Source organism: Bombina bombina, chromosome 11 (assembly GCF_027579735.1).
Source record: "Bombina bombina isolate aBomBom1 chromosome 11, aBomBom1.pri, whole genome shotgun sequence".
In the NCBI taxonomy this organism is placed as follows: Eukaryota; Metazoa; Chordata; class Amphibia; order Anura; family Bombinatoridae; genus Bombina; species Bombina bombina.
In genome coordinates, this window is record NC_069509.1 from 77,415,369 (window position 1) to 77,430,146 (window position 14,778).

The window sequence follows — 14,778 nt, forward strand, 5'->3', positions numbered from 1 at the left end:
ATTGTATTCTCTGTCTGAATCATGAAAGAATAATTTGTGGGTTTCATGTCGCTTTAACGATACATAAATTCAAATTTTAATTCCCCCTGAATTCATTAAAGATTAATGGAAATTAAATAGCAATGGAATATACACTGATTATTTTGTTTGCTTTTTGTGTAAAATACCTATGAAAATTGTGTGTGTTCCAAGCTTACCAAAGAGTTCGAAAATCAGGTTCTGCCACAATTAGCCTGACCAGGCTCAACAGTGATTGCTTAGAGCAGCACACAAACTAATTTACAGCCATAATCAAGGAAGGTGAACATACTCAGCTGGCGTTTCAACCGCTTTAGCTCTGAATTTCAAAACTGCGTATTTTGTATGTAAATCTTTTCTAGTTCATTTCTTAATATAAAAAAAAAAAAACTCAAGCAAAACAAAAAATAAATAAATAAAGCCTGCTCTGTCCAAAAAAGCCTCAGTTTGTAATCACGTTTAGCATAATAAATAGAATAATAAATATTGGACTGGCCCTGAATGCCCATTTGACTGGGCCTCTCAGCTAGTGTCTGCTGCTTTGGTTCCCCTGATTATGATGTGCTGTCTCTGAAGCAAACACTGCGCACAGTCCATATGCACAAAGAGTGAAGAGGAGGCTAACTAGGCCTGGCTACCACACTGGGAGCCGGGCAGTAAACTGGCAAGTGCAGCCGCTGTGTTCCCCCATTTGTACAGTGCTCCGAGTTCCATTAAAAACACTGGCATGTGTGTCGTAGATTGTATAAAGAACCTTTCTTTTGTTTATATATACAACTCTAATGTTCCTGTAAATTTCTATAAAGTTCTCAAATGATTTCATGTGTGATTTGGAGCAGGTAAAATCCTAAGTTAAACAAAAAAATAAGCAAAAGAATAAATAGCAGTTTATCCATAGTTGAGTGGGCAGAAATGCTACATTCCCTTCAATGCAGAGCTCGACAAACCCAGGGGCCAGGGAGCCACTAACTCCTAGAATTTTACCCCTGGCTCATACATTTTTGGGTTATTATTCATAGATCTGTATCTAAATATTCTTACTGGCTCCTAAATGTTAAACAGATTTGTCAATCACTGCTTTAATGCATTACTTCCATGTCCTTTTAATCAAAACGTAAGTACCTTAGTGCTCCACACACACTTTCTGATCTCACCTGTCTCATGTGCCTAAGAGATCTGAATACAGCTGTCCTTCTGGTTGTCATGTTCCATTCAGACAGCACAGATGACTCTGTGGGACATTTGGAGAGTTCGCGCCTTTCCAACACATTTGGCTGTGGCCTTGGTCTTCCCTCCTCCACTTCAGAACACTCCCAGGCTGCACACTCCTCTTCCAAATCTGCAAGCAAGTCACAGGAATAAGGCAGAGACAAGATCCCCGCTTTTATATGTCAAAGGCGCATTACAAACAACTGCTGTAGAATGAGTTAAAGGTGCTGATTGGTGGCTGCACATAAACGCCTCTTGTCATTGGCTCGTCAGATGTGTTCAACTTGCCAGCAGTGCATTGCTGCTCGTTTAACAGAAACTTTATCTGGAAATATGTTGCCATCACTATATAGTGTTCTTTATGTGAAGGAGCGTCTCCTACTTAACAATATAAAATCTAAAAAAAATCACAAAGATTTTGTGTGATTTCTCCCCAGGGTAGCGAGTTTTTGATTATCAAGGCCATAGTCAGAAGCTGGGAAATCCCAGGACCTCAATAAGGAAAGTTGACAAAGAACTTTAAATTGAATTCTACCAGGGGCGTCCAACGTTTCTACCTGATCAGAGACCAACATCATAGAGTTTGCACAGTAAAATACTCCATACATTTTATTTACTCTTTATTTTTTAAATTAATGATCCTTGTTTGTCTAGTAAGGGTGCGTGAACCCTCCGTGTGTCCCTGGGCATCAATTTTGATAAATATCCGTGGCAAAATTGTTAAGGAGTCAGTGTTGGGGGGCCGCAGGTCTCACAGTGCCTAGAGCAGCACAAAAACTACATACACCACTGCCTGTACCCTTCATATTTAACTTTGTCTCCCCTACTGTATGATCTTGAACCTTCCCTACTTACTAAACTGAATACTGTTTGCTAATCATTGCTAATATTGAGTAGCAGAATCTGCCCTTACCTGCCTGCTTCTCCATCTGCACCAGGGTGTCTTCGGTAGGAGCACCTTCTAAAAGTTTCTCCGTTAGACGACAGCCGCAAGCCTTTAGCAGCCTACAACAAATACAAGCATTTGTTACAAGACAAAATACAACGAACTCACACATTGCTATCAGACCCGCGCCAATAAAACAGGCTAAATATACTTTTGTGCATAAAAAAAAGGTTAAAAGCATGTTCTACGCTCAACTAATACTGCTGCATCAGTGATCACTAGTTCATTTGGACAACTGCTGTAGCATCTAGAAATCTGATATAATAACAACTATCCAGGATCCAACTTTGTCTTCTATGGAGTCCTAGGTAAGTCTCTAATATCACCTGGAACATATAGCATTGTGTGCATCCTTATGTGCGTGAGCATATCCTTGTACCTTCGTACTTAGTACTGTAGGTCTAACACTGTGTCAGGTAAGCACACATGAAGAATTAGTTATCTTAGGGCGCATTATATAAATATTATATAATATTTTTAAGTATATCTATAACACTGGTTTTCAAACCTGTCCTTAGGCCTGACTAACAGGCCAGATTTTCAGGATTACCTTGGGTTAGAGCAAGTAAAATAACCATGTTTACTAATCATCTGATTATTTCCCTGTGCTCCAGTTCAGATATCCTCAAAATCTGGCCTGTTAGGTAAGCCTGAAGACAGGTTTGAAAACCAGTGTTATAGATATACTTAAAAAGTCTAAAAATAATCACCTGAATATATAGGTATTTTTTACAGTATCTATAATAAAAAAATATATATTTTATATGTAATATTTACATAATGCACTTTAAGATAACTAATTCTTCATGTGAGCTAACCTGATACAGTGTTAGACCTGTAGTGCTAAATACGAAGGTAGTGTAAATATTTTACATTCCAATCATCTGCAAATAGAAGATAATTTTATTTTTAAAATATATATTTTAATATATATCTGATAATATTAATGTAAAATATTTATATATATATATATATATATATATATATATACACTGTATATATATATATATATATATATATATATATATATATATATACACACTGTATATATATATATATATATATATATATATATATATATATATATATATATATATATGAATAAATATATATATATATACACACACACAGGTATAAGTATATATAGATATATAGAGAAATAACTATTTAAAATACAAAGAACATTGTCCTGTATGTGAAGAACATTGGAATGTGAAATATTAAAAACTTCTCTCGGGTTTAATATAGTGTCGGGTTAGCAAGCGATCAATAAGCGTTTTCTTTAAACGCACATTCCATTGAAGTCCTTGGGGAGAAGTTAATCTGATATCCAGTCAGCGCACATCGGGTTTCGCTTGCACGCAAACTATTTACTTTCAACTTGAAATATGTACGATAACTCACGCACATTAAACGTTTATTTGATCGGTGTTAGACATTGAGCGAAAGCGATAAATAGTGCTCCACTTGTAATCTGGTACTAAATACAGTAAACACTAGATATAATGATGTATTGAAGCAATTATTAGCCTGATAATAATATGCAGATGTGTTTTTAAATTATATTAGTTGTTTAAATATTGAAGAAAACAGAGTAATGTTTTAGTTTCCGTAAAATAAAAAAGTGCTATTATGTTGTAACCTGGGTTTACCTAGGTTTAAAAGCCTATTGTCTCATCTTATATTTTCTGTTGGGGCCAGTTATATAGGAGTTACTATATACAAATCTCAAAGCATTCCTTTAACTGCATGTGGATATGTTCCTTTTAATTTATGAGTGATACTAGACTAGGTTGTCTGCTATCAATGTTCCTTTTTTGCATTATGATTTAAACTTTTAGTGGTAATGATATAATGTCACCCTGACCTTTATGGTACTCTAAAAAGGTGACAATTCCTATCAAATTAGTTTATTTGCAGTTAAAGGGACAGTCTACTTGAAAATTGTTATTTTTTAAAAAAGATACATAACCCTTTTAATACCTATTCCACAGTTTTGTATAAGCAACACAGTTCTATTAATATATTTTTACCTCTATAATTACCTGCATCCATGGCCCTGCAGACTAGACTGTCCCTTATCTCAGTGCTTTCTTATCTTTTTACAATCTTGCATTTAAGCCAGTTAGCGCTGGTTATTGTAGCTCTGTCATTCTCCACAGTAGAGAACACAATGCTAGCTATATGACACACATGACCTTGTACTGTCTGGCTGTAGTGCAAGATTGCTAAAAGCATTAAAAAAAAAAGCACTGAGATAAGGGTGGCCTGCAGAGGCTTAGAAACCGTCAGTTGTAGTGGTTATAAAGTATATTAATAGAACAATGTTGGTTATGCAAAGCTGGGGAATGGATAGTAAAGGCATTATCTATCTTTTTATATTATACAAAAATATCAAGTAGACCTTTAACTTTTTATCAAATAAATTGCAACTTTACAATTCTGAACCTAACCTTATAAAGGTATGACATCACTTATTATATCAGGTTATCAACATTAACTAAAACAAAGTTGAAGTTCTTAATATATTCCTTATTAGTCAGCAGAAATGTATACTAGAAAAACATTTACTCTTCAAATGGAGACAATGTCAACTATAATATCTAAGAGCAAAGCTAACATTACATTAGTTAAATATGTTATTTTCTTGTTAAAAGGAAGACCTTGAGATTTGTAAATAAAATGTTTAAATATTACCTTTAATTTCCCCATTAAATTCGGAAAGTTTTTAATTCCTCATTTACAGCTATCTCTTGTTTATTTGTTAGGCCAGCTCCTAAGCTTACATTTCTGCTTTTTCACAAAAAAAGATACCATGAGAACAAAGAAAAATTGATAATAGGAGTAAATTAGAAAGCTGCTTAAAATTCCCTGCTCTATCTGAAACATGAAAGAAAAAAAAATTGGGTTTCATAACCCTTTAACTATTAAAGGGACAGTCTACACCAGAATTTTTATTGTTTTAAAAGATAGATAATCCCTTTATTACCCATTTCCCAGTTTTGCATAACTAACACAGTTATAATAATATACTTTTAACCTCTGTGATTATCTTGTATCTAAGCCTCTGCAAACTGCCCCTTTTTTCAGTTCTTTTGACAGACTTGCAGTCTAGCCAATCAGTGCCTGCTCCCAGATAACTTCTCGTGCACGAGCACAGTGTTATCTATATGAAATACGTGAACTAACACCCTCTAGTGGTGAAAAACTGTTAAAATGCAATCTGAAAGAGATGGGCTTTAAGGTCTAAGAAATTAGCATATGAACCTCCTAGGTTAAGCTTTCAACTAAGAATACCAAAGAACAAAGCAAAATTGGTGATAAAAGTAAATTGGAAAATTGTTTAAAATTACATGCTCTATCTGAATCATGAAAGTTTATTTTGGCCTAGACTGTCCCTTTAATGTATCATATTATTCTGTTCTGAGTTTTATACTCTGTTCTTTAAATTTTAAAAAATTTCAATAAATAAAAATAAAAAAAAGGGATCCATTTGTACAGTAGTAATTTGGTATCTTTTACAACCAACATCAATGTTAGTGAGATGTCAAAAACCTTGCATAGTTACCAAGCAAAGGATGTATGCAGACATGCCCATAGGTTGTCATCACTTGTAAGCGAGGTCAAGGAGCGGGCAGCATTTCCATTACGCTGGTGCAAAAATGGCGTAAATGCTGTGTTAATCCTTAGTGGGCGCTGGGGGCAGCCGAACTGCTCCGCATCAAATACCTGCAAGAGACACTGACTTTGTATTGGTACATTAGTGTTTAATCCTTAACATCCAATAGTAATGGATGGATACTCACATCAGCTCCTAATGAATACATTTTTAGAAAGAAAAAAAAAGTAATGTAAGTAAAATGTAATTTACTTAAATTATGTTTTACTCACTCATTAACAGTAAGTATTTAAATGTGTAGCTTTTGGGCTTCTTAAAGGGACATAAAGGACAGTAAAACAAAATGCCCTAATGTGCGTAAAAAAATTATTTTTGCACTATTGCTTGAACTGAATTATGTGTTTAACACCCACAAAGAAGTTAAATGCATAGTTAAATTCAGCTCTGGACTGGCATATGTGCATAGCTACCAAATACAGTCCACATTAAGATAGACATTGACACTATGGGCTCCATTTAAAAACGGTCGGACGGACGGACATGGTTCGCTACCTTGAACATGTCCACTGGACCTCCTTGTGCAATGCTGTACCCTGCTTGCTGGGGCCAATCGCCCACGAGCAGGGGCTGTCAATCATTCCGAGCAGATCGGATGATTTCACTCTGCACACTTTGCGGAGAGCTTAAGCAGCAGTGGTCTTAAGACCGTTCTACTTAACTAGCGTTTTACGCAAGCCTGAAACCCTGGGCCCCAAAGCTGCTTTCACAGCTTGATAAATGGGGTCCTATGTGTTTAATCCTTTTGTGGGATTCTCTAGCACTTTAAAACATTTTATTACTGCTCCTTTATAACGCTTCAATGTGAGACCTAAACATCTATACTTAATAGATTACAGAGTCAAGACAGCCAATAGGTGAGAGGTGTGTACAGCGCCTACGGCTGAGGAAATTAGAGTCAAGACAGCCCTCTGTCTGTTAGAGTACCTCAAGGCTATGACCTGGGTCCTCTAGTCTTCTCCATTAATACTTCTTCATTGGGTTAATTTATCAACAGCTATGGCTTCAAATATCACCTCTATGCTGATGACACCCAGATCTACCTCTCCACCCCCCCCCCCCCCCCTCTCTCTCCCAGTCCTTTCTCACATCAGCAACTGCTTATCAGGCATTTCTTCCTGGATGGACTCTCATCACTTAAAGATTAACATGTCCAAGACTGAGATCTTTCTAATCCCCCCCCCCCCCCCCCCCCCAAGCTCTACTCTGATTTCTAACTTTTCTATCACAGTTGACGGCACCACTATCACCCTACCCCATCACCCTAAGTCCACAGCCTCTGAAGTTACACTTGACTCCAACCTGTACTTCATCCTCCACATCTAATCGCAATTTTCATCCTTCCACAACCAACTATGCGATCTTTCCAAAATTCACCCGTTCAAGCACTGACACCACAAAGCAAATAATACACTCCCTTGTAATTTCCCGATGTGACTACTGCAATAACCCACTTAGCAGCTTTCCTCTCTCATGCTTGTCCCCCTTTCAATATATCCTAATTGCCTCTCCCAGGCTAATCCACCTTTCCCGTCGCTCTGTATCTGCTGCACCTCCCTGTGAGTCCCTTCACTGGCTTCCCATTCACAGCAGAATTAAATTCAAAATTCTCACCCTGACCTACAAAGCCCTTAACAACGCTGCCCCCCACTACCTATCCTCACTAATCAACAAATATACCCCGGGCCACCCACTAAAATCCAACAATGACCTGCTCCTTGCATCTTCTACCATCACTTCCTCACTAATCTGTCCTCTTTTAAACGCTCACTAAAGACATTTTTGTTTAGGGAAACCTACCACCCAACTCAGTAACAATTGAATTCCACTTACCTAATAATTGCCCTAATCTAACTCTGTATTAACATCATTCTCACCCTTGCAGTCCTCACCTCCTGTTTCTCACCCTTGTAAGGGCCCTCAATTTCTATTGTATTTGTCAAATTTTGTCTTATCTCTTACAAGAATTGTATTAATGTTTTATTTAAACAAATTGTACCCATGGAAAGGGCTGCAGAATATTTTGGCGCTTTATAAATAAAGTATAATAATTTATTTTTTATTTATTTAAAAAAATGTGTGATTAACTGTTGATAGTATGGTATAGTAGGACAGGAGATGTTAGTTATAGAGACATCCCTTACTATGTGTATGCATGTACAAATCTGTCTGTGTGCGTGTGTGTATGTGTACGTATACATCTGTGTGTGTGTATGTATGTATGTACACATCTGTCTCTGTCTGTGTGTGTTCGTACGTACACATCTGTCTCTGTGTGTGTGTGTGTGTACGTACACATCTGTCTCTGTGTGTGTTCGTACGTACACATCTGTCTCTGTGTGTGTTCGTACGTACACATCTGTCTGTGTGTGTGTTCGTACGTACACATCTGTCTGTGTGTGTGTTCGTACGTACACATCTGTCTGTGTGTGTGTTCGTACGTACACATCTGTCTGTGTGTGTGTTCGTACGTACACATCTGTCTGTGTGTGTGTTCGTACGTACACATCTGTCTGTGTGTGTGTTCGTACGTACACATCTGTCTGTGTGTGTGTTCGTACGTACACATCTGTCTGTGTGTGTGTTCGTACGTACACATCTGTCTGTGTGTGTGCTCGTACGTTCACATCTGTCTGTGTGTGTGCTCGTACGTAAACACATCTGTCTGTGTGTGTGCTCGTACGTAAACACATCTGTGTGTGTGCTCGTACGTACACACATCTGTGTGTGTGTGTGTGCTCGTACGTACACACATCTGTGTGTGTGCTCGTACGTACACACATCTGTGTGTGTGCTCGTACGTACACACATCTGTGTGTGTGTGTGCTCGTACGTACACACATCTGTGTGTGTGTGCTCGTACGTACACACATCTGTCTGTGTGTGTGCGTACATACACATCTGTCTGTGTGTGTGCGTACATACACATCTGTCTGTGTGTGTGCGTACATACACATCTGTCTGTGTGTGTGCGTACATACACATCGGTCTGTGTGTGTGCGTACATACACATCTGTCTGTGTGTGTGCACATACGTACACATCGGTCTGTGTGTGTGTGTACGTACACATCTGTCTGTGCGTACGTACGCATCTGTGTGTGTACGTACACATCTGTCTGTGTGTGCGTGCGTGCGTACACATCTGTCTGTGTGTGTGTGCGTGCGTGCGTACACATCTGTCTGTGCGTGCCTGCGTACACATCTGTCTGTGCGTGCCTGCGTACACATCTGTCTGTGCGTGCGCACACATCTGTCTGTGCGTGCGCACACATCTGTCTGTGCGTGCGTGCGTACACATCTGTCTGTGCGTGCGTGCGTACACATCTGTCTGTGCGTGCGTACACATCTGTCTGTGTGTGCGTGCGTACGTACACATCTGTCTGTGTGTGCGTGCGTACGTACACATCTGTCTGTGTGTGCGTGCGTACGTACACATCTGTCTGTGTGTGCGTGCGTACGTACACATCTGTCTGTGTGTGCGTGCGTACGTACACATCTGTCTGTGTGTGCGTGCGTACGTACACATCTGTGTGTGTGTGCGTGCGTACGTACACATCTGTGTGTGTGTGCGTGCGTACGTACACATCTGTGTGTGCGTGCGTACGTACACATCTGTGTGTGCGTGCGTACACATCTGTGTGTGCGTGCGTACACATCTGTCTGTGCGTGCGTACACATCTGTCTGTGCGTGCGTGCGTACACATCTGTCTGTGCGTGCGTGCGTACACATCTGTCTGTGCGTGCGTGCGTACACATCTGTCTGTGCGTGCGTGCGTACACATCTGTCTGTGCGTGCGTGCGTACACATCTGTCTGTGCGTGCGTGCGTACACATCTGTCTGTGCGTGCGTGCGTACACATCTGTCTGTGCGTGCGTGCGTACACATCTGTCTGTGCGTGCGTGCGTACACATCTGTCTGTGCGTGCGTGCGTACACATCTGTCTGTGCGTGCGTGCGTACACATCTGTCTGTGCGTGCGTGCGTACACATCTGTGCGTGCGTGCGTACACATCTGTCTGTGCGTGCGTACACATCTGTCTGTGCGTGCACATCTGTCTGTGCGTGCGTGCGTGCACATCTGTCTGTGCGTGCGTGCGTGCACATCTGTCTGTGCGTGCGTGCGTGCACATCTGTCTGTGCGTGCGTGCACATCTGTCTGTGCGTGCGTGCACATCTGTCTGTGCGTGCGTGCACATCTGTCTGTGCGTGCGTGCGTGCACATCTGTCTGTGCGTGCGTACACATCTGTCTGTGCGTGCGTGCGTACACATCTGTCTGTGCGTGCGTGCGTACACATCTGTCTGTGCGTGCGTGCGTACACATCTGTCTGTGCGTGCGTGCGTACACATCTGTCTGTGCGTGCGTGCGTACACATCTGTCTGTGCGTGCGTGCGTACACATCTGTCTGTGCGTGCGTGCGTACACATCTGTCTGTGCGTGCGTGCGTACACATCTGTCTGTGCGTGCGTGCGTACACATCTGTCTGTGCGTGCGTGCGTACACATCTGTCTGTGCGTGCGTGCGTACACATCTGTCTGTGCGTGCGTGCGTACACATCTGTCTGTGCGTGCGTGCGTACACATCTGTCTGTGCGTGCGTGCGTACACATCTGTCTGTGCGTGCGTACACATCTGTCTGTGCGTGCGTACACATCTGTCTGTGCGTGCGTGCGTGCGTACACATCTGTCTGTGCGTGCGTGCGTACACATCTGTCTGTGCGTGCGTGCGTACACATCTGTCTGTGCGTGCGTACGTACACATCTGTCTGTGCGTGCGTACGTACACATCTGTCTGTGCGTGCGTACGTACACATCTGTCTGTGCGTGCGTACGTACGTACACATCTGTCTGTGCGTGCGTACGTACACATCTGTCTGTGTGTGTGTGCGTGCGTACACATCTGTCTGTGCGTGCGTGCGTACACATCTGTCTGTGCGTGCGTACACATCTGTCTGTGCGTGCGTGCGTACACATCTGTCTGTGCGTGCGTACGTACACATCTGTCTGTGCGTGCGTACGTACACATCTGTCTGTGCGTGCGTACGTACACATCTGTCTGTGCGTGCGTACGTACACATCTGTCTGTGCGTGCGTACGTACACATCTGTCTGTGCGTGCGTACGTACACATCTGTCTGTGCGTGCGTACGTACGTACACATCTGTCTGTGCGTGCGTACGTACACATCTGTCTGTGTGTGTGTGCGTACGTACACATCTGTCTGTGTGTGTGTGCGTACGTACACATCTGTCTGTGTGTGTGTGCGTACGTACACATCTGTCTGTGTGTGTGTGGGTACACATCTGTCTGTGTGTATGTATGAACACATCTGTCTGTGTGTGTGTGGGTACGTACACATCTGTCTGTGTGTGTGTGGGTACGTACACATCTATCTGTGTGTATGTATGAACACATCTGTCTGTGTGTGTGTGCGTACGTACACATCTGTCTGTGTGTGTGTGGGTACACATCTGTCTGTGTGTATGTATGAACACATCTGTCTGTGTGTGTCTGTATGTACACATCTGTCTGTGTGTGTGTGGGTACACATCTATCTGTGTGTATGTATGAACACATCTGTCTGTGTGTGCGTGCGTACGTACACATCTGTCTGTGTGTGCGTACATCTGTCTGTGTGTGCGTACATCTGTCTGTGTGTGCGTACATCTGTCTGTGTGTGCGTACATCTGTCTGTGTGTCTGTATGTACACATCTGTCTGTGTGTGTGTGTCTCTGAACGTGCACATATATCTCGGTAACCACCATCACATTGTTTATCACTCACTTTTAGAGCCTTCCCCTGCAGCTCATCAATGATTCCTCTGATCTTCGCTAGCAGGAAGGGCCATGAGTTGATAAGGTAAATCCGGTCCATCATGATGACTATGATGCTGTACCAGCGCTGGAAGCCACGTGCCAGACTATCCTTGATAAAGAAAGTGTGACTAAACACAAAGCCATGCTGCTCATCCCCAAAGAAAATAGGACCTTCCCTACCCGGACACACCTGAAAAAGGAAAGGAATATTAGGAGCTTTATTATCAGTTACCTTGAATTTGGCATCAAAGTCCCAAAATAAATCAATTTTGCATTTAAAAAACATTTTTTACAAGAAATATAAAACGTACAGGGATGTTACTTGCAAAAAACTAAATTTATGCTTACCTCGCAAATTTCCTTCTTTCTTGGCATGGAGAGTCCACGAATTCCATTCCAATTACTAGTGGGATATTCAACTCCTAGCCAACAGGAAGAGGCAAAGAGCACCCAGCAGAGCTGTTAAGTGTCACTTCCCTTACCCATAATCCCCAGTCATTCGGCCGAAGGAAAATGGAAAAAGAAGATAACACAAGGGTATAGAGGTGCCTGAGGTTTATACTAAAAAATATGCCGTCTTAAAAATAAATAAGGGCAGGTCGTAGACTCTCCATGCCCGGAAAAAAATAAATTTATCAGGTGAGCATAAATTTTGTTTTCTTTCCTATGGCATGGAGAGTCCACAAATTCCAATTACTAGTGGGAACCAATACCCAGCTAGAGGGCACGTAATGAAAAGGGAGGGAGAACAAGACAGGCGGACGTAAACAGAAGGCACCACCACTTGAAGAACTTTTCTCCCAAAAGAAGCCTCCGCCGAGGCAAAAACATAATTTATGTAAGAATTTACCTGATAAATTCATTTCTTTCATAATGGCAAGAGTCCATGAGCTAGTGACGTATGGGATATACAATCCTACCAGGAGGGGCAAAGTTTCCCAAACCTCAAAAGCAAATAAATACACCCCTCACCACACCCACAATTCAGTTTAACGAATAGCCTAGTAGTGGGGTGATAAAGAAAGGAGTAAAAAAGCATCAACAAAGGAATTGGAATAATTGTGCTTTATACAAAAAAATCATACCCACCATAAAAAGGGTGGGCCTCATGGACTCTTGCCAATATGAAAGAAATTACTTTATCAGGTAAATTCTTACATAAATTATGTTTTCTTTCATGTAATTGGCAAGAGTCCATGAGCTAGTGACGTATGGGATAGCAAATACCCAAGCTGTGGAACTCCACTCAAGAGTCACTAGAGAGGGAGGGATAAAAATAAAGACAGTCAATTCCGCTGAAAAAAATTAATCGACAACCCAAATCAGTTTATTCTTTAATGACAAGAAAAACTTAACACATCAGCAGAAGAATCAAACTAAAACAGCTGCCTGAAGAACTTTTCTACCAAAAACTGCTTCTGAAGAAGAAAAAACATCAAAATGGTAAAATTTAGTAAATGTATGCAAAAGAAGACCAAGTTGCTGCTTTGCAAATCTGATCAACTGAAGCTTCATTCTTAAAAGCCCAGGAAGCGGAAACAGACCTAGTAGAATGAGCCGTAATCCTCTGAGGCGGGGATTTACCCGACTCCAAATAAGCTTGATGAATCAAAAGCTTTAACCACGAAGCCAAGGAAACAGCAGAAGCCTTCTGACTTTCCTAGAACCAGAAAATATAACAAATAGACTAGAAGTCTTCCTGAAATCTTTAGTAGCTTCAATATAATATTTCAAAGCTCTCACCACATCCAAAGAATGTAAGGATCTTCCAAAGAATTCTTAAGATTAGGACACAAGGAAGGGACAACAATTTCTCTACTAATATTGTTGGAATTCACAACTTTAGGTAGGAATTTAAATGAAGTCCACAAAACCGCCTTATCCTGATGAAAAATCAGAAAAGGAGACTCACAAAAAAGAGCAGATAATTCAGAAACTCTTCTAGCAGAAGAGATGGCCAAAAGAAACAACACTTTCCAAGAAAGCAATTTAATGTCCAAAGAATGCATAGGCTCAAACAGAGGAGCCTGTAAAGCCTTTAAAACTAAATTAAGACTCCAGGGAGGAGAGATTGATTTAATGACAGGCTTGATACGGACCAACGCCTGTACAAAACAATGAATATCAGGAAGTTTAGCAATTTTTCTGTGGAATAAGACAGAAAGAGCAGAAATTTGTCCTTTCAAAGAACTTGCAGACAAACCCTTATCCAAACCATCCTGAAGAAACTGTAAAATTCTAGGAATTCTAAAAGAATGCCAAGTGAATTTATGAGAACAACACCATGAAATGTAGGTCTTCCAAACTCGATAATAAATCTTTCTAGAAACAGATTTACTAGCCTGCAACATATGACTAAGCGTTCAATTTCCATACCTTCAAATTTAATGATTTGAGATCCAGATGGAAAAACGGACCTTGAGATAGAAGGTCTGGTCTTAACGGAAGTGGCCAAGGTTGGCAACTGGACATCCGAACAAGATCTGCATACCAAAACCTGTGTGGCCATGCTGGAACCACCAGCAACACAAACGATTGCTCCATGATGATTTTGGAAATCACTCTTGGGAGAATAACTAGAGGCGGAAAAATATAGGCAGGTTGATAACTCCAAGGAAGTGTCAATGCATCCACTGCCTCCGCCTGAGGATCCCTGGACCTGGACCTGAGGATAAAATAAATGCCTTCCAGAATGAAATCAATCTGATTTGAAGGCATATCACCATCTTTAGTCAAACATTTTCCCTACAAATCAGAATGATTTCATTCTGGAAGGCATTCATTTTATCCTCACCCACAACTATTTTTTGTATGAAGGAACATTCTATGAACAGGTTTGCGGCACTGCAATGGGTACCAAATTTGCCCCCAGTTACGCAAACCTGTTCATGGTATTATGGGAGAGTAACTTTCTGGCCCTAACTAATTTTAAAGACAATTTTTTAATATATAAAAGGTATATAGATGATCTATTTTTTATCTGGACAGGCAACGAAAGAGATCTCATCCGTTGCCTTAAAAATATGAACGCCAATGATAAGAATCTAGTGTTCACTTACACCTATGATAAGGATAAGATACACTATCTAGAGCTAGAAGTATCAAATGAAAGTG

At 40.8% G+C, this 14,778-nt stretch overlaps 1 protein-coding gene across 2 annotated transcripts in view; it reads right to left on the minus strand.

Moving 5' to 3' along the window:
* LOC128642290 (folliculin) overlaps positions 1 to 14,778 on the minus strand; it is an 84,086-nt gene that overhangs the window by 31,448 nt on the left and 37,860 nt on the right. Inside the window, exons 4-7 of one of the 2 annotated variants that reach the window (XM_053695007.1) lie at positions 11,633 to 11,854; positions 5,742 to 5,902; positions 2,141 to 2,232; positions 1,173 to 1,357 (exon numbers count right to left, since the gene is read on the minus strand). In XM_053695007.1, coding sequence (XP_053550982.1) covers positions 1,173 to 1,357; positions 2,141 to 2,232; positions 5,742 to 5,902; positions 11,633 to 11,854 — 660 coding nt within the window. Of the gene's footprint in view, positions 1 to 1,172; positions 1,358 to 2,140; positions 2,233 to 5,741; positions 5,915 to 11,632; positions 11,855 to 14,778 lie in introns of both variants that reach the window. The other variant, XM_053695006.1, reaches the window with a different exon arrangement.